Source organism: Pavona decussata, unplaced genomic scaffold, assembly GCF_977016875.1.
Source record: "Pavona decussata unplaced genomic scaffold, jaPavDecu1.1 SCAFFOLD_51, whole genome shotgun sequence".
In the NCBI taxonomy this organism is placed as follows: Eukaryota; Metazoa; Cnidaria; class Anthozoa; order Scleractinia; family Agariciidae; genus Pavona; species Pavona decussata.
Window position 1 is genome coordinate 4,737,501 of NW_028145473.1, and position 25,053 is coordinate 4,762,553.

The 25,053-nt window shown below is 38.7% G+C and overlaps 1 protein-coding gene and 2 long non-coding RNA genes across 3 annotated transcripts in view; 1 reads left to right on the top strand and 2 right to left on the bottom strand.

Moving 5' to 3' along the window:
* The first annotated feature begins 4,350 nt into the window (after positions 1–4,350).
* Positions 4,351–7,937, top strand: LOC146481175 (uncharacterized). The gene is made up of 2 exons (XR_014864536.1): positions 4,351–4,872; positions 7,746–7,937. It is a non-coding gene; the product is annotated as an uncharacterized LOC146481175 (long non-coding RNA).
* LOC146481176 (uncharacterized) lies at positions 6,346–10,596 on the bottom strand. The gene is made up of 2 exons (XR_014864537.1): positions 10,114–10,596; positions 6,346–8,310 (listed from the first exon to the last, which is right to left on the bottom strand). It is a non-coding gene; the product is annotated as an uncharacterized LOC146481176 (long non-coding RNA).
* A 7,844-nt stretch (positions 10,597–18,440) lies between these two features.
* The window catches only part of LOC146481177 (synaptosomal-associated protein 25-like), a 30,732-nt gene continuing 24,119 nt past the window's right edge, over positions 18,441–25,053 (bottom strand). Inside the window, exons 6-9 of the mRNA XM_085108870.1 lie at positions 23,103–23,163; positions 22,364–22,408; positions 22,068–22,167; positions 18,441–19,764 (exon numbers count right to left, since the gene is read on the bottom strand). Of these exons, the coding sequence (XP_084964996.1) occupies positions 19,696–19,764; positions 22,068–22,167; positions 22,364–22,408; positions 23,103–23,163 (275 nt within the window). The 3' untranslated portion in view covers positions 18,441–19,695. The remainder of the gene's footprint in view (positions 19,765–22,067; positions 22,168–22,363; positions 22,409–23,102; positions 23,164–25,053) is intronic.

Consider the following 25,053-nt stretch of genomic DNA (forward strand, 5'->3'; position numbering starts at 1 on the left):
AGTTGCACATACCCACGAAACGCTGAACCCCTTTAACATCTTTAGGAGGGTCCATGTCAACAATCGCTTGGACACGATCAGGATGTGGGGAGATGCCATTGCCACTGAGGAGATGTCCCATCCAGGTAACTTGCTTGACTTTGAATTGAAATTTCTTAGGGTTTAACTTAAGGTTTACTTCTTTGCAGCGCAACATTAAGTTCCATAAGTTCATGTCATGATCCTTTTCTGCCTCCTCGACAGTTTCTCCACTTCCAAAGACTAAGATGTCATCTGCCTTGTTAACAACACCTTTCAAGCCCTCCAGCGCTTCGTGTTGCCTTCGCTGATACTCTTCTGGGCCCAAACTTACACCAAACGGCATACGCAACCAACGGTATCTTCCTATTGGGGTGTGCATGGTAGTTAAAAATGAAGAACTCTCATCCAGGACAATGTTAGTGAATCCTTTGTACACATCCACACAGGAAAAAATTTTTGCGTTGCTCAATTTTGGCAGTAATTCATCAACAGTTGGAATTGGGTACTTTGGGACCTCAATAGCTTTATTTATAGTTTGACTGGGGTCAATACAAACCCGTAGGCTACCATCTGGTTTTTCTCTGTAGACACTGTTAGAGATCCACGCAGTGGGCTCAGTGACTTTCTTTAAGATACCCTGTTTTTCCATGTCCTGTATTGCCTCTGCTACTTTGGGCTCCTTAGCTACAGGGCACCGATGGGGATGGGCTTGAACTGGAGTCACATTAGGGTTCATGGAGATGTGCAAAGGCGGCCCAAAGTTCCTAACCCTGTATGAACATCCTTGAAAACATCCAGGACAATGGCCTTAGTTAACTTTCCCCAAGGAACAGGCACATGAGGAACACTAGACTGGCTGACACTACTCACAACAGATTTCTTTTCGGCAACAACTGCAGCAATACTTTCATCTCCACAGTTAAGGGCGACTGGATCAATACACTCTGTTTTTTTTATAAGAACGTCTAATTTTGGAGCTGAGGCTGAACGTTCTTATCTTTTTTTGCGATTTGAGGCAGAAAACGTTCTTAAGATGTTCTTATATTACATGGCATACACTACATGTATTTCAGTAAATCAATGTGGACGTGACAGGAAACCTATCAAAGTGCATTGCCTACTGAGATATGGTATCAAGAACTGCTGATTATGGCAAACCGAGATGTGTGTCACCATTGTTAATGTAATACAAAACATGCCCTTAAGTATTTTGGTTAATTTACATTTGTTACCTTGATTTTATATACAGATTAGCAAAATAAAAACGTTCTTAATCGACTCTCAGCCTGAGGCAAGTTCTTAATACGTTCTTAAAATTTTGGTTAATCTCAGCCTCGACGTTCTTATAAAAAAGGTTCTTATAAAAAAAACAGAGTGTACTACAGGGTGGGCCTGACACAACAGATGTAGGCTCTTGTACAGCAGTGTCTTGGAGGGTGGTGGCAGTGATGTTCCAGTCCGTAGTGTCACTGTCCCCCTGGGAACTTGATTGAAGTTGATGCACCACCATATCCTCGCTATTCCGAACACTTGGAGCTGACAGCGAAGTACTTCCTTTTATCCCAATCAGCCCCAGCTTGACACAGTCGGATCTACTTAAGAGGGGTGGTTGTGATCCCATGACCTTTTTACTCAACAGCTGAAATTCAAGAGGGTAACACTTTCCTTGAGTTTCGCATACTCACTCGACCTGCCCCACAGGTGTGATGATACCTCCTCCATAGGTGTGCAAAGTAGCATGAGATGGCCGGATCAGGGAATTGACATCAAATCCTGCTGGACACATACTCCAGAGATCGTCCACCGCCAGGGTATTGGTTGTCGAAGCCGTATCTAATTGGAGTGTTTTCCAAACAAAATGATTTTTGGCTGCAGATAATTTGATTGCGGCAAAGAACTTTTTCCCTTTCTGTACTGAAACAGCTCTCACAGAGTGAATGTCTAAAGTAAACAAGTGGTACACGTTTTGTTCAATAGCAGACCCAGATTCATCCACTGCATTCACATTCTGTGGTTTTCTCATGCACTTCTTGGCAACGTGCCCTTCCTTGCCACAGTTCCGACATGTGTACTTAAATACAACTGCACGACACTTTTCTTTAGGGTGACTAGCCCTGGCCCCACAATAATTGCACTCATTTTGGTACGATCCTTTGCGCGGATTATCACTTGGGGGCTGAGGATTCTTTCCTTTGGAACGAGAGGTTTTATCTGCCCAGTTGACTTGCTCCTGATCTCCCCGCACTTGCCTATCAGTCTTTTCGCATCAGTGGAAGATTCATAGTTATTTCATATATACTGAGATTTTCGCATCAAATTTTGCTTTGTGAAAAAGCGTTTCGGATTTTACTTCGACCAATCAGAGAGGCGAAACAAGTTTCTCACACGTGAAAAAATCGTTTCGTCCAATCACAAACCACGGTTTAAGCGAATTGTGTTTTCGCGGGCTTTTTCGCGGTCATCGCGGATGGCTTTGTCGGGCAGCTTTGACAAGATAATATTTTCGGCGACTCGAGTTGTTCGAGTAAAAAGAGCTAGGAGGTATTTTTGAGGATGGCTGAACAATCAAGAAGATTTGTGTCTCTAGACAAACCTATAGACAAGTTTATCGAAGACCAAAAAAACAAGAACACTCTTTCAAAGTCACGAAGAGATGTACGTTTGCTGACTGGGTTTCTCAACTCCAAAAATGAAAGCAGACGAATCGAGGAAATCCCGCCAAAAGAGCTTAATGAACAGGTTTGGTAAACATGTACACATAGCTCTCAAGTGTTTTATCGTTATAATGAAAGTACACAAACGCATCTGCGCTGAACAGGTTTGGTAAACATGTACACATAGCTGTCAAGTGTTTTACTGTTATAATGAAAGTAAACAAACGCATCAAGCGCGTGTTTGAATCGTCAGACGAAGACAGCCCTACGCAGTGATAAACTAAACTTTATTGGCTTTACCAATTTTGGATTTGTTTCTTTTGTTATTTCCTTATTTAATTAAGAATTGAAATGTTTGCTATCCTTTGCACCAGTTATGATTTTTGACTGGTGATATTTTCACACGTCGATTTTAGTAAAAACTTAATTTTTCGAAGAGCATTTAATACAGGAGTTTTGTAATTATTTTAGAGAACCAATTAAACCTGGATAAATAAAAAAATCTCAGTACGTATAAAATAAACAAATTACATCATGGAAAGCCCTTTGTACGGGATTTCCACACTCGTTGGTTTTGTATCAGAAATCTCACTTGTTCGCCACGCTCACTCGTTCGATTTCAGATACTTCACCAACTCGTAAGAAAATCCCGTACGCATGCGCTTTCCACGAAGTAATCTCTATTTCTTAGCTATTTCAACGACAGTGCGAAACGCTACAATGACTCCATCTTTGTTCCGATGACCATTAGTATTCAACTTTCCTTGCAGAGCTTCATCCACTAAACCAGCAATGAACCTGTCACGACAAGCTTGATCCTCAAAGTCCCCATATTCACAATACTTGGCTTGCTCTACTATTCGACATTCCCAGGCACTTATTGACTCTCCTTCAGCTTGAAACATGCGACCCATTTTTGTCCGCTCCGCTTGAACACTCACACTGCCTCCAAATCTCTTAATGAGAGCCTGAAGAACTTTCACTGGGTTACTATTATCTATGACAGATAAACCAAGAGTCCTGTTGCTTGGGTTTATTAGTCTCTTCATCCTCGGCGGAAGCGTAGCGCGAAGTGTCGACATACACAAATCCGAACTTTTTCACTGAGCCACTCCTGCTTTGCTGCCGGAGTCATATTTGCAGCCAGCTTTTGGAACGAACCATCCCATCACCGTACAGTAATCAATGTAGTCTAAAATAAAACAGTCTAGAGCTTCTCGATCGTCTAAACCTTCTTGCATCTGAGGGACCGGAAAACCGACCGGTGTGCCCGCCATTATAACAGCAAACACGACGAAAATGGAAAGAACCAACTTGACAACAAAATGGCGGGAACTTATCGAACGATTGTAATCACAGTTCGATGACATACAGTCTAAACAGGACGACTTAAACTCACAGTAAACTTCAGGCGAAGGTTCGTCTACTCCTGGTACCATGTTGACCAGCTGATACAGGCACGAACAGGAACAACTTGGCTAACACAACGATCATACTTTATTCAGGCTGTCGGCCATGTTTTCTACACACAACTCACACTCGTTCCCATGCGCAACACCGCTGACCAATTACAGCAGTCCTACCAACAAACCAGCCGTGAACTGCTTCTAACAAGATGCCCCTCTAATGGCATTACACGGAATGCTTAATGTAGCCCCAGGGGCGGGGGAGAAGACTCCTCAAATTTTCGTATCAGAATCATCCAACAAAACTTGACGTCACATCCGGTCAAATTGGCGCCCAGCAGCCTCTCGCGGCGAAGTCGAATGATGGCGTCTGGGTCGGGCGTGATTTCTTCGGATTTTTGAGCCATCAGTATCAGGAATTGTGAACTGTGGATATGAAAGATGTTGTAAAGATATTGCTTCGACTTCATGAGCAAGGGTTTTCCAAAGGAGTCATTTTTTCTATTGTTTTGACGGAAAATACGAGACAGCTAAGCGTCGTGTCATGGCGAAAATTTCACACTCTCAAAACGAGTGGTGTTCAGACTTTTGGTTCTTGTGGCTTCTGATCGTTCGAAAGCTGAAATTTTAATAGCCTATCCCGAGTGCAACATAATGAAGGAGACATCGTCAGTCATAGTTTAACGTGTTAACATCGGGAACCTAATTATCTCTCGACGTGAAGTGTTAGAAGCCTGTATCATTGAAGCTGTTCCAATTGTCTTCGTTGTAAGAGACTCGTAATCTTCCAGGTGAGTAAATGTAGTTATCTTCATTTCCAGTTCTTTTCTGCCGACGTGAGTACCTTTACATGTGGGCTTTAGAGTAATAAGTCGGTTTTGTGCTTCGTAGTTCTTTAATAAAGACGCAAGGGACGTTCAATTAATAAATAGCTATAGTAATTCTCTTATCTGAAATGCATTTCATATCATGTTGTCCTGCCAATGCAGGCTTGAGGAGGGGCTTGAGTCAGAAAATGTATCTGTGTGGCCTGGTTCATATTGCTAGTGTGAGACAGTTGTTAAAGTTATTGATGTCAAGCCATCTTAAACAATAAATTAAATAGCATTATTGCGAATGACATCATTTCTCAAGTATTGAAAGAAACAACCCCTTCACCCTTTACCTGATCTGCACTCTCACCACTTTGGTGCTCATGGGTTAAGGCTTTTTATACATTTGCACTATAATTATGCACCTGTGACATCAAATTGTGGTAAGAACAAACAGTATGCCACAAGCCACAGACAAGTGGCATGACTGATGTTCTTACCTTGTTTTGAAGTCCTCTTTGGGTTATCAAAGGACACATGGAAGGCCAAATGGACTTTGAAAACTCTTTATGACTGACAATGTCATTTGTAAATCATATAATTATTTACCAGTTACTTCAGTTATGTTAGTTGGTGCCAAATATTTAAGGGTGGGGAATTGTCTTTTTCTCTGTGTCCAAGGTTGGGGAGGAGAACATAAGGTAAAAAAATATATATATATTTGCAAATTCCTGGAGGTTATCTATCAGCGGTAATTGACCCATACATTAAGTTCAAATAACATTGTCTCCTTTGAGCCAATGAAATTCAAAGTTCATTTTGACAAGGAATATTGGGTTCTGTTCAATTTAATGAAAAATCAAAAGTTCAATAACCACACAATCAGTTCAAAAACCACACATCAATTCAGTGACAGTAGACCAATGTAACAAAAACTATAGGTGATTTGTTTTCAATATTCTCTTGTTCATGCTTGTCAAGGATGCAAATGAAAGGCCTGCTTGTAAATTTCATATTCGTTCAATTCAAAGAAGGCTTAAAAATTCAATCACCACACCAAAACAACAAACCTCCCACCCCTTCCCCCCCCCCCCCCCACCCTGCCAAAAAAAAGGGGGGGATTATATAAATGTATATATATTTATTAACCACCTGGGTGATAGCAGACCTCAAAATAAAGAAAATTTACTGGTGTGGGTGTGTTTAGTTCAATTGGTCTTGCAGGTAGGGAAAGGGAAGGAAGTGGACAATTCAATTGAATTCAATTCAATTTTATTCACACTCATTACAACGAAATACAATACATTTTATAGTAAGAAAAAATGAAACGTGCAGAGCACTTAATTGAAGGATTTTACCTTCTACGGAAGAAGTGCGTAGTGGTCAAAGGAGCAAGGCTTTCGTGTTGGCCACTTAACAAATCGACATCAGTTTTCTATGGTCTATACTCTCTTAGTATAAATCTACTAGTGTTCTATCACGAATGCCGTTCTCTGATTGGCTACGCTACTCGCTATCTATTCTGTGATAGATAGTGAGTAGCGGTTTTCAACAAAATGGCAGCCACTTCGTCGCGTTTTCGAAGTGTCTGCGATGAGGATATAATTAATTTACTTGTTTAGTTTTGAATGACCAGTAGATTTATACTAAAACAATTAGATTATTCGCTCTTGATTTCTATGCGTGATAGCTGATTCGGGCTGCGCCCTCATCAGCTATCACGCGATAGAAATCTCGAGCTCATAATCTAATTGTTAAATAGACAATAAAATGACGTCAAACAATGTTCAAAACCCAAGTGGAACCACGAGCCACAGGCGAGTGGTTTCACTGCCAAGTTTTGGACATTTTATGGCGTCATTTTATGGTCTATAAGAGTATAGACCATAGAAAACTGCTGCCAATTTGTTTTTTACAATAACACGGAAAAAGTATGAGCAGAATTGGCAATTTTTTTTCGTTGAAAAAGCGCGCGCATTACAGCCAATCAGCGTGCCGAGATTTGGACAGTTATTGTAAAATACCTTCGTGCAATTAAATAAAATAGGGGAAAGTAGAATTTATAATACTGGTTGAAGAGCTCTGCTAATTAAATTAGGCTTGGGAGATGAAAATACAACAGTAAGGAAAAAAGTGTTTATAGCAAATATATAACTATATAGTACACGTTAATTTTTTTTAATATTATTAATGTTTGGCTATCAAGTAGAAAAAGTTTGTATTTCTTCTTAAAAACATTGTGGCGCAGACACTTAACTTCCATTGGAATTGTTTCCCAGGTTTGTGATGCCACTACTCTAAACCGTGCTAAACCATAATTAGTTCTAGAAAATGGTCTGTACAGGTTTTGACTAGTGGCAAATCTGGTATTATATTTATGGATATCAGAAGCTAGGGAAACAAGATCATGGAGTGCAGGGGGTGATTTTTTATTGTATTGTAATTTATGCACAAGGGAACCAATTTTCAACCTAAAAATGTTCTCTAGCTTAAGGATTTCGAATAGAGTAAAATGTTGCATTATCTCTTTTGTGTGCATAGAAGATGCAGTGAAGGCAGTAATATGGCTTATTTTTATCTTTTTTAATTTTGTTTGGCATGCAGTACCCCAGCTCATTGACCCGTAATTTCGATACGGATATATGAGCGTATAGTATAGTTGTTTAAGCGTATTCATAGAGACATAGTATCTAAGTTTATACAAAATTCCAATTCCAAACAAATATGTTTGCATTATATTAATAAGGTTTATAAGTTATATTACATTACCATAGTTTAGAATTTTCCTTACCTACATGAAATTATTAGGGATTTAATGTTTTTAATTTTTCGTTTTAATTATTTTATTTTAGAGATTTAAACAAAAACTCAAAAAGAAAGAGACCGGCAAATCCCCCTAAGACGGCAAGAAAGGAAACAGACAGCGAAAGGAAGAATGCGACAAGACCGGGAGTAACTGCAATGGCCACTTAGCTACAGTGTATATGAGTTATTATAATGTACTGTGTCAAAGTCTAATAAATGTCTGCTGACAATAATTTTCACATTGGTGTACAGCATCATGTTTGATTACATTGACGTATTCCTATGATCCAACATTTGGTCAGCCAAGCTGTCAAGCTGACCAGCCATATGCCTTAGCTGGGCAGCCACCCACTGGGCCTCCATTACTGTTTTATTTTTTTTTTAATTTGTTCGCTTTACTTTTTAACTGACTCTTCTTGTCTCTTGACTCTTCTCTCAAGTGCCACAATCCCTGTTTCCCTTTTTACAAGCTCCTCCTTGTCTTCTGCTAACTTTTTGGGCAACACAGTTTGTTCCAGTCTTGTTGCTTTCTTCTGTTCGCTGTCTGTTTCCTTTCTTGCCGTCTCAGGGGGGTTTGCCGGTCTCTTTCCTTTTGAGTTTTTGTTTAAATCTCTAAAAATAAAATAATTAAAAAGAAAAATTAAAAACATTAAATCCCTAAAAATTTCATGTAGGTAAGGAAAATTCTAAACTATGGTAATATAACTTATAAACCCTATTAATATAATGCAAACATATTTGTCCACTTCCTTCCCTTTCCCTACCTGCAAGACCCATTGAACTAAAAACACCCACACCAGTAAATTTTCTTAATTTTGAGGTCTGCTATCACCCAGGTGGTTAACAAGTATATACATTTATATAATCCTCCCTTTTTTGGTGGGCCGGGGGGGGGGGGGGAGGGGAGGGGTGGGAGGTTTGTTGTTTTGGTGTGGTGATTGAATTTTTAAGCCTTCTTTGAATTGAACTAATATGAAATCTCATTTGCATCCTTGACAAGCATGAAGAAGAGAAAGTTGAAAACACATCACCTATAGTTTTTCTTACATAGGTCTACTGTCACTGAACTGATGTGTGTTTTTTGAACTTTTGGTATGGTTATTTGACTTTTTGATTTTCAATGAACCATAGGACTTCTAGATTTTTACAAATTTACCAACGGACCACTAATCTGCATCATTGACAAGAAGGAAGTGGAACTATGTCCAAGAAAAAGCTACATTATTGGACAGCTGTTGCCAAATATGATTACAAAGACAAACAATGGATAAGTGGGCAATAGATTTTTAAATGCATGTAAGCCTGTTACCATTATTTGTAATACATGAATACTTATTAGTTTCACTTGTACTTTCTGCCTACTCCAAATATGGACCACGCTCCCGTAAAACCCTCTCCCCTCCCCTCTCCTCTTATCTGTCCCATTGGAATAAAAAACCTTTCCCCTATAGTTATTCTTACAATTGAGGTCAACTGTCACTGAACTGATGTGTGGTTTTTGAACTGACTGTGTGGTTATTGGATTTTTGATTTTTCATTGAATTGAACAGAATTCAATATTCCTTGTCAAAATGAACTTTGAATTTCATTGGTTCAAAGGAGACAATGTTATTTGAACTTAATGTATGGGCCAATTACTGCTGATAGATAACCTCCAGGAATTTGCAAAGATATATATATATATCTTTTTTACTTTATGTTCTCCTCCCCAACCTTGGACACAGAGAAAAAGACAATTTCCCACCCTTAAATATTTGGCACCAACTAACATAACTGAAACAACTGGTAAATAATTATATGATGTACAAATGACATTGTCAGTCATAAAGAGTTTTCAAAGTCCATTTGGCCTTCCATGTGTCCTTTGATAACCCAAAGAGGACTTCAAAACAAGGTAAGAACATCAGTCATGCCACTTGTCTGTGGCTTGTGGCATACTGTTTGTTCTTACCACAATTTGATGTCACAGGTGCATAATTATAGTGCAAATGTATAAAAAGCCTTAACCCATGAGCACCCAAGTGGTGAGAGTGCAGATGAGGTAAAGGATGAAGGGGTTGTTTCTTTCAATACTCGAGAAATAATGTCATTCGCAATAATGCTATTTAATTTATTGTTTAAGATGGCTTGAAATCAATAACTTTAACAACTGTCTCACACTAGCAATATGAACCAGGCTACACAGATACATTTTCTGACTCAAGCCCCTCCTCAAGCCTGCACTGGCAGGACAACATGATATGAAATGCATTTCAGATAAGAGAATTACTATAGCTATTTATTAATTGAACGTCACTTGCGTCTTTATTAAAGAACTACGAAGCACAAAACCGACTTATTACTCTAAAGCCCACATGTAAAGGTACTCACGTCGGCAGCAAAGAACTGGAAATGAAGATAACTACATTTACTCACCTGGAAGATTACGAGTCTCTTACAACGAAGACAATTGGAACAGCTTCAATGATACAGGCTTCTAACACTTCACGTCGAGAGATAATTAGGTTCCCGATGTTAACACGGCAAACTATGACTGACGATGTCTCCTCCATTATGTTGCACTCGGGATAGGCTATTAAAATTTCAGCTTTCGAACGATCAGAAGCCACAAGAGCCAAAAGTCTGAACGCCACTCGTTTTGAGAGTGTGAAATTTTCGCCATGACACGACGCTTAGCTGTCTCGTATTTTCCGTCAAAACAATAGAAAAAATGACTCCTTTGGAAAACCCTTGCTCATGAAGTCGAAGCAATATCTTTACAACATCTCTCATATCCACAGTTCACAATTCCTGATACTGATGGCTCAAAAATCCGAAGAAATCATGCCTGACTCGGACGCCATCATTTGACTTCGCCGTGACAGGCTGCTGGGCGCCAATTTGACCGGATGTGACGTCAACTTTTGTTGGATGATTCAGATACAAAAAAAGTGCCAGGCTTCTCCCCCGCCCCTGTGTAGCCCCAATTATTCCCCATTGTATGTTTCGCAGATATTTAAAAAATATTCTCCCTTGGCCATTGAAATAATTGTCTGAATGGTTTTATTCAGATATATTGCGTGATACTTATCGTTGTGTTACTAGGAATCATACCAGAAATAACTATGCAATAACGTCATGACCCCGCTGAACTGGTCTGGCCTCCTCTAGCTCTAATCCTTCGCGTTGATCATTCGATCTGTTTTTTAAAGCGGATTTTCTTTGCTGTGAACTCTCCCAATTTCCGCCGTTTCAACTGTCGAGTACTACCTAGAAGTTATTATTTCGATTTACTGCTTGAAAAAGGTTGGTTTTCTCTCTGAAAACGGCAGATCCGGAGTCTTAAATTCAGACATGTGGCCGCCATTGAACGAAAACAACTTTTCCAAATGATGATTTGCTTTGACGTCACACAAGTAGAGATGAGTGGGTCCCCTCCCTCGTGATATACGCGCAGATAATGGAGTTTGATTGGGCCGCTCTTGTTCAAGACAATCAAAACAATAGATCCCTTCTGGGAGAGGGAAGAATTTAATCTAGTTTTAATGAATAAATCAAATGATGATTTGACGTCACACAGAAGTGATGAGTGGGTCCCCTCTCTCGTGATATGTGCCTGAAAAATAGATTTTGATTGGGCCGCTTCTGTTGAAGACAATCAGAACAATATATCCTTACTAGGGGAGGACAGAGTTTAATGCATAAATTAATGTGCACATTTGCGACACCGATGAAAAAAAAGATACCCGACCGAAACCTAGACACGTCATGCCCTGCGGGCATTCCGTGTAAAAATAGTTCGCGGGAAAAAATATAGGGAAATGTGTGGAAAGTTCAAAATACGACTGGACGCTTTCTGGCACAGCTACATCCCTCCAATTTTTTTCTTAAAATCCTTTTCCTAGTGACAAAAGTTTCCAATTCATGAATTTTTCAGAATTGATGTTTTATGAAAATTATTTGACATCGGATTTCCATACAAACACTGTTATTTTAAGCCCGGTGTTTGCCTACTCGTCAAAATGGCGTCGAAAACCGTGATAAGGCCTATAGGGACATTGCTAAGCTCTCTTGCACTATCACCGTAATTTTCTATAACGTAAAGAGTGAATAATAATTACGGAGGAAATTAAATTATATTGGATTTCTTAAGAAATGTCAAGATATCTTTACCTGTCAGGAAACAACTACATTTCCATTTATCGTTATATTCTGTGTTGTCTCAGCAGGTCCAATGTCCATTTTCCCTGGATGACGTTGTCACGGAGCGGATATTTTTTATTGAAACTGCTGAATATTGTAAACGTAGATTTTGCAATTCGAATACAAGTGGTTGATAACTACATTTTCACCAAACTGACGCATCATAAACCTCCTGTCCCATACTAGAGGCTCGTCCATTCGGCGCTCGCGAAAGCCCTTTAATAAGCTGTCAGTGGACGAGACATTGCAATAACATGGATGAGACGTTCTTTCTCTAGTAGTCGACGTTCCTGTTATTATGCGTAAAGGATAGTTTTGAAAATCGTATTACAGTGGAACCTCGATTTAACGAAGTCGCTGGGGACCGGCCAAATTTGTTCGTTATATCGAGGGTTCGTTATATCGAAAACCTCGATATAACGAACTTGACGGGAAACGACCAAAATGTTCGTTATATCGAGGTCATAGTTAATGATTGATTTTCAACACAGGTGACTTCTGTCACGCAATTCAATGCAATTTTCGTCACCCAGAAGCATGGTGGCTTTCAGTAGCAATTATTTTCACTTTTGAGCAGACACGCAGCTTTTGTTTACAAAAAAACGACACTTTCAGACTGTTGATCTGTCCAGCGTTTATCTTCTGTCGCGTATTGACATTGTAATTAGTTATATCGAGGTAGATTTTACGTTTGGGGTTCCGGATTATGTTCGTTATATCGAAGAATTCGTTATATCGAGGTTCGTTATATCGAGGTTCTATTCCATACATTTTACTGTAACTTTGGCCGGGACATAGAATATCGTTCGTTATATCGAGGACTTCGTTAAATAGAGGTTCGTTAAATCGAGGTTCCACTGTATCTCCTTATGAAAAGCTTTGGTAGGTGTTAGTGACTATAGGTTCACAGTTGTCTTTCGATTGTGCTTTCATGCCATTCCCACATAAAACATTCTGAGAAATAGTTTTTGAAGATATAATACACTTTTTCCCATTATTATTATTATTATTATTATTATTATTATTATTATTATTATTATTATTATTATTATTATTATTATTATTATTATTATTATTATTATAATTTTGCAAGAATAACTCCTCAGAGCTATATTGTCATTTTTTCCTCTTTCCCGTCTTTGAGACCTTTCCAAATGCCGCTCTTTGTCATTATCCTGCGATCGCAGACGTATTTCTCGGCGGAGAGAAGTGACAGCAGGAAATACGTCTGCGTTCGCAGGCTATTTGTCATAGACAGGAGCTGCAGTAGCACAAGCGAGTCCTCATCGCTGAACAAAAGTGTCGGAAATTACCAACAACGAATCGAATTTCGCCCATCCCTCAGATCTGGGGATCGACGACCAAGGTGTATTGGTCAAATTAACAAAAATTTACACAATTGCGATCAAATTTTAATGTGGGAACACGTTACGTTCCATTTGTGCCGGCATCAAAATAGTGCCTAGTTTTCAGCGGTTATTCTATTGCTATAAATATCCTGAAAGATGCAAAAACTGAGTTTGGCCCAAGAAAATGTAACAGTCAGAATGTCCTTTAGATGCACACAAAACTCTGTTAAAGGGTGGAACATTTGGAAGATGCCACATAATAATTTGTTGCGGATGGTTTTCTTTCGTTACAGTTAACAGGATTTGCTGGCAGATCAGTCGATAAAACCCAAAACGTACCGCAATCGGAGTGCGGCAAATCAACTAAAAACCGACCAACAGATCTGGGTTATCACATGATAATATCACAACGAACTCTAAACTTATAAACTACCAGAATTAAGATTATAGAAGGGAATTTTACACGACAAATTGTTCAAATTTATCTTTGGTAAGCCCTCTCGTCCCCACTTTTCCTGTTTTGTATCAATTTGACATATTTCAATTTTTTAAAGCTTTTATCCGCCTTTCTTTATTGCTTAAACACCTGTACAGAATACTCCGGTTGAAGTTTCATTTCAAAATCATGACTCTGAAAAACTGAACAATGAAAATCGTAGCTCTTGTTGATCATGGTTGTAAAAATATCTCGCTTATACGACGCAAATTTTCGCAGTGCATATTCGTATTAAAGTATAATTTTATATGTCCAACCTGTCCCAGCGAAGTTCATTAGGTAGATTTGAGAAAAACAAAAGAAACAACAAAATTGAAAGCGAATAGGTTGATAAACGTGTTAAGTGTAAAATAAGACCGGAATAAAACCGGTGAGGGTAAAAGACGGAATGAGTTTGCGGAATGGCATGTGGCATGGCGTGCGGAATGGCATAATTATGCGAAATACGATTTACGCGGGTAATAAATTAACTGAAGAGCGCGTCATGTTTTCACGCCAATTTTATAAGAGCAGCAGCTTTTGATGTTGCGGACTCTTGCTGAATATATACAGCAATTCGAGGATTAGATCGTCTGACCGTTGATTTGGAAGAAGTGAGGGTAAACAAAGCAATGAAAACTGTTGATATTTTTAGCATTCAAGGAACTATGAGTAAATTCGTAGTAAATTAAATTTCATGTTCATTTTTCTCGATGCGACTTCGATTGACAAAAATAAAGTGGCAGCGTGAAGTCTTATCAGAACAAAGATTGATCCTTTACCGAGGGCAAATAATAAACATTGTTCTTTTTTTAAACCCTCGGTAACAGATCAATTCTCATACCCTGTATGCTCGATGATTCATTTATCATGAGCGGGTTAATTGGCGCTGATTAATATTGAGATCGGAAGGGTTTGAACATTAATTTGACCAAAATGCATTTGTGATAAGAATAGTTTCACACGATACTTGTCATCTGCTTTTTAGCGCTAGGGCTTTTTCGCTTTTAAATCTGAAGTTAGGTTGGGGCATCTGGCACTAATAGACCTTAATTAAAGACAGATATGGCTAGATATGAACTACATGAATCGCCGTGTTGAATAGCTAGCTAGCTAGTTCAGCAGCTCAACAGTGACTTGCGTACTCGTAGTTCGACGAAAATGTAAGGTGAGAAAAAGTAAAATATTATTTTTCCCATAAATTGTACAAATTGTTTATTCGTTACCTTATGTAACCGTCAAAGAGTCTGATAAAATGACCGAGATTATAAAATTTAAAATTTCTCACATAATAGTTTGGCCATGGAATGATGTTATTTCTCCAGTCTGCTGTTGCTTTTTGTCCAGGCTACTCACTGCCACGTTCTTTTTGTCAACTAGAAATTTGATTTTTTCTTAGTTCCTAGAGTGCGAAATTTCATCGATTTCTTCACTCTCACTTCCTAACCAGCGATCAGACATGTTCTATCCCAGGCCTTTATTTTCTAATCCTCGATCTGTTGTTTGGTTGTTTAATAGTCCGCAGCATCGAGAAAACTGCTGCTCTTATAAAATTGGCGCGAAAACAGGACGCGCTCTTCAGTTAATTTATTTCTTTAAGTCATTCCGCATATCTCGTATTTCGCATAATTATGCCATTCTGCACGCCATGTCACATGCCATTCCGCAAACTCTTTCCGCCTTTTACCCTCACTGGATTAGACCTTATTGAATTACGTCAAGCGGCCGCTCAACGAGTTTTTGTAAAGCTTAGCAAACTCACCCGGTGAGGGTAAAAGGAGGAATGAGTTTGCGGAATGGCATAATTATGCGAAAAACGATTTACGTGGGAAATAAATTAACTGAAGAGCGCGTCATGTTTTTGCGCCAATTTTATAAGAGCAGCAGTTTTTTTTGATGCTGCGGACTCTTGCTGAATATTAACAACAATTCGAGCATTTGATCGTCTGATTGTTGATTTGGAAGAAGTGAGGGTAAACAAAGCGATGAAAGTTGTTTATGTTTTTCGCATTCAAGGAACTATGAGTAAACCCGTAGTAAATTAAATTTCATGTCCACTTTTCTCCATGCGACTTCGGTTGACAAAAATAACGTGGCAGCGTGAAGTCTTATCAGGACAAAGTTTGATCCTTTACCGAGGGCAAATAATAAACTTTTTTTTTCTTTTTTTTTAAACCCTCGGCAAAAGATCAATTCTCATACCCTGTATGCTCGATGATTCATTTATCATGAGCGGGAAAATTGGCGCTGATTAATATTGAGATCTGAAGGGTATGAACAACAATTTGACCAAAATGCATTTGTGATAAAAATAGTTTCACAATCTTTCACACAACCAGTGTCGATAATTAGACACCATACTTGTCATCTCCTTTTTTGCTCTAGGGCTTTTTCGCTTTTAAATCTCATTTTAGGTTGGGACGTCTGGCACTGAAAGACCTTAAAGAGTCCTTAATTAAAGACGGATATGTTTAGTTTGTTGACGCGTAACTGAACTATAGCTACCTGAATCGCCGTATTGAAGTTCAGCAGCTCAACAGTGACTTGCGTACTCGTAGCTCGACGAAAATGTAAGGTGGGAAAAAGTAGAACATATTTTTTCCATGAGTTGTACAAATTGTGACCGTCAAAGAGTCTGATAAAATGACCGAGTTTAAATTTAAAATTTCTCACATAATAGTTTTGGCCTTGGACTGATGTTATTTCTCCAGTCTGCTGTTGCTTGTTGCCTAGGCTACTCGCTGCCACGTTGATTTTGTCAACTAGAAAGTTAATTTATTCTTAGTTCCTTGAATGCGAAACTTCATCGATTTCTTCACTCTCACTACCTAACCAGCGATCAGACATGTTCTATCCCAGGCGTATATTTTCTAATCCTCGATCTGTTGTTTGGTTGTTTAATAGTCCGCAACATCGAAAAAACTGCTGCTCTTATAAAATTGGCGCGAAAACAGGATGCGCATGGTCCTCAGTTAATTTTTTCCCTGCGTAAACCGTATTTCGCATAATTATGCCATTCCGCACGCCATGCCACATGCCATTCCACAAACTCTTTCCGCCTTTTACCCTCACCGGAATAAAACAACATGTCTAAAAACGGTGAGGGTAAGAGGCGGAATGAGTTTGCGAGATGGCATGTGACATGGCGTGCAGAATGGCATAATTATGCGAAATACGATTTACGTGGAAAATAAATTAACTGAAGAGCGCGTCATGTTTTCGCGCCAATTTATAAGAGCAGCAGCTTTTTTGATGCTGCGGACTCTTGCTTAATATTAACAACAATTCCAGCATTTGATCGTCTGATTGTTGATTTGGAAGAAGTGAGGGTAAAGAAAGCGATGAAAACTGTTTATAGTTTTCGCATTCAAGGAACTATGAGTAAATCCGTAGTAAATTAAATTTCATGTTCACTTTACTCCATGCGACTTCGGTTGACAAAAATAAAGTGGCAGCGTGAAGTCTTCTCAGGACAAAGATTGATCCTTTACCGAGGGCAAATAATAAACATTTTTTTCTTTTTTTTTTAAACCCTCGGTAACAGATCAATTCTCATACCCTGTATGCTCGATGATTCATTTATCATGAGCGGGAAAATGAACAACAATTTAACCAGAATGCATTTGTGATAAGAATAGCTTCACAACCTTTCGCACAACCAATGTCGATAATTATACTCCATACTTGTCATCTGCTTTTTTGCTCTAGGGCTTTTTCGCTTTTAAATCTCATTTTAGGTTGGGACGTCTGGCACTGAAAGACCTTAATTAAAGACGGATATGTTTAGTTCGATAACGCGTAACTGAACTATAGCTACCTGAACCGCCATATTAAATAGCTAGGTAGCTAGCTCAGCAGCTCAACAGTGACTTGCGTACTCGTCGCTCGACGAAAATGTAAGGTGAGAAAAAGTAGAACATATTTTTCCCATGAGTTGTACAAATTGTAACCGTCAAAGAGTCTGATAAAATGACCGACTTTAAATTTAAAATTTCTCACATAATAGTTTTGGCCTTGGACTGATGTTATTTCTCCAGTCTGGTGTTGCTTTTTGTCTAGGCTACTCGCTGCCACGTTCTTTTTGTCAACTAGAAATTTAATTTATTCTTAGTTCCTTGAATGCGAAACTTCATCGATTTCTTCACTCTCACTTCCTAACCAGCGATCAGATATGTTAAAGCCCAGGCGTATATTTTCTAATCCTCGATCTGTTGTTTGGTTGTTTAATAGTCCGCAACATCGAAAAAACTGCTGCTCTTATAAAATTGGCGCGAAAACAGGATGCGCTCTTCAGTTAATTTATTCCCCGCGTAAATCGTATTTTGCATAATTATGCCATTCCACACGCCATGCCACATACCATACCGCAAACTCTTTCCTCCTTTTACCCTCACCGGTCTAAAAAGCAGTGGCCAAAACCCATTTAGCAGCTACTAGCTTTCCCATTGGCTGAGCGGATGTACATTCAGATGAACTTTGAACGAGTTAGTCAGCAGATGACCTACACTGTAGCTCGAGTTTCCTTGATCGGTGACGTCCGCGATCCTCAAAGCCAGAGCAATAGTTGTTATAAGTCGTGGAGTGCGAGAAAAGCCGTGCTAGTTTGGGGGGGGGGGGGGGGGTGGGGGACAAAAATCTGGGCAGTAATCTTTATATTATAGCTATCGGTCAGGATTTTCATTGTCCGCGTTTTGTTACTGTAGAATTGGTCAGATCAGACAAGGCAGATACAACCCTCAAAATAAGATGATATTTATTGATCGTTAAAATATACCTTTATGTACTAAAACAATACTTGCCGCAGTGACTCATTACACCACTCACTGTACAAACCGTACAACACAAAATAAAACAAGGATGATGCTCTGTCTGCGTGCAGTAATGTTTCGATATGATGATCTTACTCTAACAATACGAGTAATTCAGTGCTTGTTTAGATTAGGAATCAAGCCCGCGAGTGTAAGTAAATATAAAACAATTGAGTAAATAATGAGCAAAAATTTGAAGATATCCTCGCTTAACTCCCCTGACCACAACAGCTTTCCTGGAACAATCCCAGAGGTAAAGAAGTACGTTTTTGGCTACATGTTTAGATTAAGGCTAGGTTCAGACGCCGTACTTCACATGAGCCAAATCGAATTCAATGAATTAAGTTCATGTGAAGTACGGTGTCTGAATCAATTTTGAATGGCCTATCTAATTCGGAACGGCTTAGCCATTTTTCCCGCCTGGCTCAGCCGGGATAAACGGCTAGGACCGACTTTGATTTAAACGCCGTTCTTCACATGAGCCGAATCAAATGCAGAAATTATTACAAATCTGCAATTTTCTTCAGTCATAATATGCTTCAGTGTATTAATTTCGGCGTCTGAATCAAATCAGCTGGGATTAATAATTTGGGTCGGACTAAATTCGAATATGATTCGGCTCAAGTGAAGAACGGCGTCTGAACCGGGCCTAATCTTAGTCTTGAAATAACGGTTTCCACACGATGAGAGCATAAAAAAGAAATATAACGAGATGTTAATTAGGACAGTCTACCTTCAAAACTAAAATTTGGTAGAAAAAAATTCAAGTAAAAATACTGCTGAATTGTCGTCATACTTCTGGATCTTCACAGACTGATCAAAAGTTAAAACCACCATTTATAGCAGAATAAACAGTACCACAGGAAAGTGTTGCTCAGTATCTTTCATTTCAACGGACCTGTTACAGATGCAAAGCTTAAGTACAACACGTGATAGTATTAATAATAGTCGTATCATTATCATTGGATCCTCTTAGTAAAAGACGTTTACAGCCATATAACACTGAGTTACTACAAGAGGCATAAGAACAAATTATAAACTGATTGCTTGATGTGGCTGAATGCACACCATTAAACAAACAATACCTATTCAAAGGCAGTTTTATGACAACAATCCGTGGGCAAACTTTTTCTAATTATCACCATAATTAATGAGCAATTTGTTACAGAAACTCCAGCGTGCTTTAGCAGTTCCTCAGGATGTCTCTTGCTCGTGTGTTCGCTTGCTGAATTCGCAGATCATTCGCTTCAGCCTGCAATGAAGATGCATCTGTATCAGCATCATTGAAAGGTCATGGGAATATGAATCAAATGATCAGTTTGCAGGTCAGTGAAAATATTTCCAGTTGTCACTGGACAATTTATAGGAGCTGTTCCGAGAAGATTGTCGAAGGATACGATCAGTAACAAATAAAGAAAACAGTACTTTTACTAATGGCAAGAATCCTCTGAAGCCCAGCGTGTTCAGTCCATAACAATCGATAACGGGAAACCGTTCGATAAATCGATAAAAATTGATAAGAAAATTTTTTAATTGATCGATCGATAAAACTGGATACTCACAACAAGTCTTGGTCATTTAACGTACTGATTTTATCGACTTCAAGGATAATTTATCTCACCCCAATGGCAAATGCGCCTTCAGAGGCAGTGCTGTTATCCGGCAGTGGTGTTATTTCCTTGGTATGATCTGGCTCCAACATTCGATTTTGACAGATTGATCGACAAGCAATTAATGAGAGCCCATAAGTTCCTAGAAGACTATATTTGTATTTTTACCAGATTTTATTCAATGATTCAATTAATTTCCACTGGACTCCTTGACGGAGGGGTTCCTTTTTTCTCTTGTTTCTCTGATTTTGAAATCACGTTTTGACGTTAAGAGCAAGAGCATTTTTGCCCCCGCAGGGTTTTCGCTTAGAGGCGAAAGCCCGAGGAGGCCATCATTGAAGGTTGCGCGTATATATACAGAATATACTTACAGTCAGAATATACAGTTTGTATACCAGATAAAATCTCGATTTGCTCAAAAAGGGGCCGCATGGAATCGTTGGGTAATAATGACGTTTCATCACTGAACGCCCGCATGGAATTGTTTGGTAATGATGACGTTTCATCACTGAACGCGCGCATGGAATCGTCGGGTAATGATGACGTTTCATCACTGAACGCCCGCATGGAATCGTTGGGTAATGATGACGTTTCATTTCAGAACACCCGCAAGTATTTAGTGGGTAATGATTGTGACGTCACAATGGCAGGTCAAGCGACTTATATTACCTCCGTCTTTCACAGAGCTTTCAAGCGGTTTACGTTTACTTGGCTTGTGCTAAGTAATATTACTAATACGACGAGAAAAACTTTGAGCTGGTAATGAGGATCATTGCTCAAAGTGGTATCGCCGCATCCTTTGATGCACAATAATCTGAGTAGTCCAGATCAATGACCACAGATCCTCAACCGCATCATCTAAAAAGAACTCTAGTCACTTTTAAACAACTACTTTACAACAATGCAAAAACCATTGAGACAACTCTTTCGCACAGTTTTCCAACTTTTTCAAGCTTTTTCACAGCGGGGGCAGCTGTAGTGTCAACTATTACTAGTTAACTTGAGTTCATTATAGGGGAAAGTAGCCGAGTTGAATACTGAAAGCGAATGATCTGTTTTTGCGAAAAGTTATCAATTCCATATTCTTAAAAACGTTTTTTGTCTTTTCTTATCGTAGAAATGGGAAAAACGTAACATTGGTATAGTCAATTTAAAAATCGATAATTATCGATTGGTCACAACTGTATTTGCTTATCGATTTCTATGGATTTATCGATTCAATACGTTAATTTTATCGATTTTGTCGATTTAAACACGCCAGGTCTGAAAAGTCTCCGTAATCTAATGAGGTGACCACCCACTAGCTAGGTACCACTTTGACCGCGCGGATATTGGGACAAGAGCAAAAGAAATGTAAGAGGGAGAGGGGAGAGGAGAGAGTTTCCTTTCTCTCTCTCCTCTCCCCAACCCCACTCCTTGGAGTCTCATCAGAAACTGAAAACACTGTTGCTTTGTTCCACACAAGGAATTATTGTTTCCATATTATTCGGTTCCGCAGCTTGTGATATGCAGTAACAAGCTACCAGTCATTTTATTACAGACACTGAGCTGTGAGCTTCGCAGAGTCCGAGTGGCAAGATATAATAGAATATGGACAGAATAAATTTAAAATATGCGTATTTGCCTTTTGAATAAAGCTGTCTTTTCATAGTTTAGATTATTTTTCAATACCGATTCCACAACGTTTACTTCCTACTTGCTCACTTTGTCCGCCATCCCTAATGTGACGTTAAGTGGTAACTGTGTGACAAAAGTTGGAGGAGCGGGGCCTTGTTTAAGTGATTTCGAGCCAGTAAGCCAATCCACAGACCTAATCTTAACAATTATAAGCAGCACGTTCTTGGACGTACCGTAACCCCAGCCTCAACCTGTTCGTATACTATAAGGCATATGTCCTCAAACTAGATGTTTCATGCAGTCACGGGCTTTATACTCATATCGTTACCTTGGCGTTAATACGATCAAGCTGTCTGTTCTGTGTGTCGATCTCATTTCCCATGTCTACTGCCATTGACTTCAAGTTTCCAACAATGTTAGACACTTGACTGCAAAACCATAAAAAAACTCAGAATAACTAACATGATTTTTGTAACATGAACTGATGAATGTACACAAGGCTGTGAGGATCACGATATTAAGCATTCCTCAAGATCAAATGAGCTAACAATTATTTGCCAAACATGTAATGTTCATCAACAGGTAAACAGAACAAAAAAGCCAACATTCAGTGGCCAAACTCACCCAAGGTTTTCATCCATTTCATCCTCTCTGTCATCTCCTGTTATCCTATAAAATACAGTTTAACAATCCAATCAGCAGACGTCCCTTCTTTATGTGTTGAACTATTCAGTGGTTTGCCATGTCTGTATCCCAACAAGCATTACGTGAAATGTATGTGCAAGGTTAAAATGCAGTGTTGAAATTTATCCAGGATATGCTCAAAACATCTTCCTTTCTTCCTTCCTTCCTTTGTTGGCAAGTGACAAAAACGACGATGAGCGAGAGTGACACTCCCCTTGAATAGGATGCTAATGCATCACAATCCTTTGTACTAGTACTATCCAACTAACAACCAGTTGTTTGAAGCCTGAGTAAGTTAATCCTGGGTTAACCTGAAGTTTGATTAGAGTTTAATTAATAAGCAATGAGCATATTATATTTTACAAAAGAATTAACCCTTCCCACTTTTCTGTAGCTTTAGCTTAAAAGCAGTGTTTTCTTTTTAATTAACGAGCGAGATGAAAACTTTGGTTAACTTTTAGCTGGGGATAAGCGTTAATCAGCTTTCGAACAACTGGGCCCAGGGTTAACCTAAGAGCAGGTAAAGCTCAGCATTCCAACTACCTACAATACGGTTGAACAAATTACAGTGATGCTAATGATATTAACTTTATGAAAACTGTATTCAGTACTTGCCAGGAACACAGCAGAATACAACAATTAAGCTCAACTTAATTCCCCTCTGTCAAATAATATTTACTTTTGTATGTAGCCCGTTTTTGACACTTCTCCACGACCTCCATCTTGCTGATATCTAACGCCTGAAAGAAATATGAATAATGACAACATCTTAACAGCACATATCAACTACTTCAAGGGGCTGGAACATATTATAAATTTCAAATGTCCATGAAAATGTTCATTTTATGTTAGAGTGAAGACAATGAGAGTATTCAGAGTAATGTTGACTCAGATCGAGAAACATGGTTGCAGGCGTGGGATTCGAACTCAACAGAGAGACTAGAGGTGTGGGTTAGAATACCACTGCTGCTACCATCTTGATCTGCCTCAACAATAAAATGTGTCATTTATTTCATACAAATTGACTCTAAAATGTACAAATGATAATGCTATGAAAACGACAAACTTTGCATGAAAATGCAAGTGCATGTGCACATATGACATTTTAAGGATGGTTCCTACTAATAGCGAAGTATTTTTGCGCAGTTTATCACTATGCGGGATAAGCAGATCTTAGTAGCGGCTATTGAAATCCAAAAAGAAAATTGGGGGTAACCAAGCATTTTTCAGAGAAAATTAGGCAACAATAATTCAAAAAAACAGTAAAATACAAAGCAATGTATGTTGCTTTTTTCCAAATTGAAGCATTATAATCTCTGAAAAATGTATGGTTACCCCAACTGAGTTCTGCTTTCTACGCATAGTTTTAAAGCGCGTAAAAATATCCCTGTATTAGTAGGCACCACCCATAGGAAGCCCGAGTATCTCGAGATGCGCAGAACATATGCGCAGTAACAATAGTAGGCACCGTCCTTAAAACAAACTGTATTTGTAAGAACATACATTTTGTAGCTGAGAGACACTTGAAAAGATAAATGGTTGAAAAATCAAAATTAGTTTCACTTTGGGATGCAAAATGGTTGTGTACTTTAAAATTCAAAGAAAATTAGCTTATGTCTGTTTCCTGAAAAATTACTCCAACGGATTATCAATAATATTATAACCTGGCCACGCTATGTTACACATCGAAACACAGTTTTCTCTTGTTTTCTTTCTACCAGTTAATTGAATCAATCAAAACCAAAACTGTCTTTCAACCCTCACTTGTAAAAAAATACCTAAACTACTCAAACAACAGCATTTGTCAGTGTGTATTATAAGGCTTTATTTAAAAAAATTAAAATTGAATTTTTTTTAAAATTTTCCTTCAGTAAAATCTTCTGACATTTTCACAGTGGATAGAACCTAGCTTTGAAAAAATCTTAAATAAGAGCAAAAAAGGTAGGGATTATAAAGGCAGGTTCTTTGGCTTTTGCAAATTTGTTGGTTTTACTACTGACGTGTAAAAACTTACAAATTTTTCTCAAAACTCATCCCTAATTACAGCAAATTATTTGCGACCTTGTGACAGTTTTTAGGCAACTCCACCAAGGAAGCACAAGAAAATTGAGATGAAAGTTTACATACATGTATATAGAGAAAACAATTACGTCTTAGAATATGAATTTGCCAACATCACTATTTGAGCATGCATGAACTTTAGAGTAGGGGACTTGTTTGCTGAAAGTTTGATGCAAACTACTTGGATAAAATTTACAAACTTGGTTATCTTAGGGTGCGTTTCTTTGGGAAAATCCAAATCCAGATGTTTGATCCAAGATCACTCGGATGATGGTGTAATCCACTCTTGGTAAGCATTCGTCAGTTCCTTTGATGCACCATGATCTGAGTGATCTTGGATCGAAAGTCCGGATTTGGATTTTCCCACAGAAACGCACCCTTAGAAGACACGGACAGCAATACATGTATTTTGGTTTATAAAACTTTTACCGAAAAAAAAATTATGTTTTCTTTGAAAAGCCTTTCTGTTATTTCTCCGAATTAACTGCACTGTTGAGTTGTTCACTGTTTTACATGAACTGGCTTGCATCAGCATCAGCTCGCATGCACAAGTTACTAAAGCTCATATC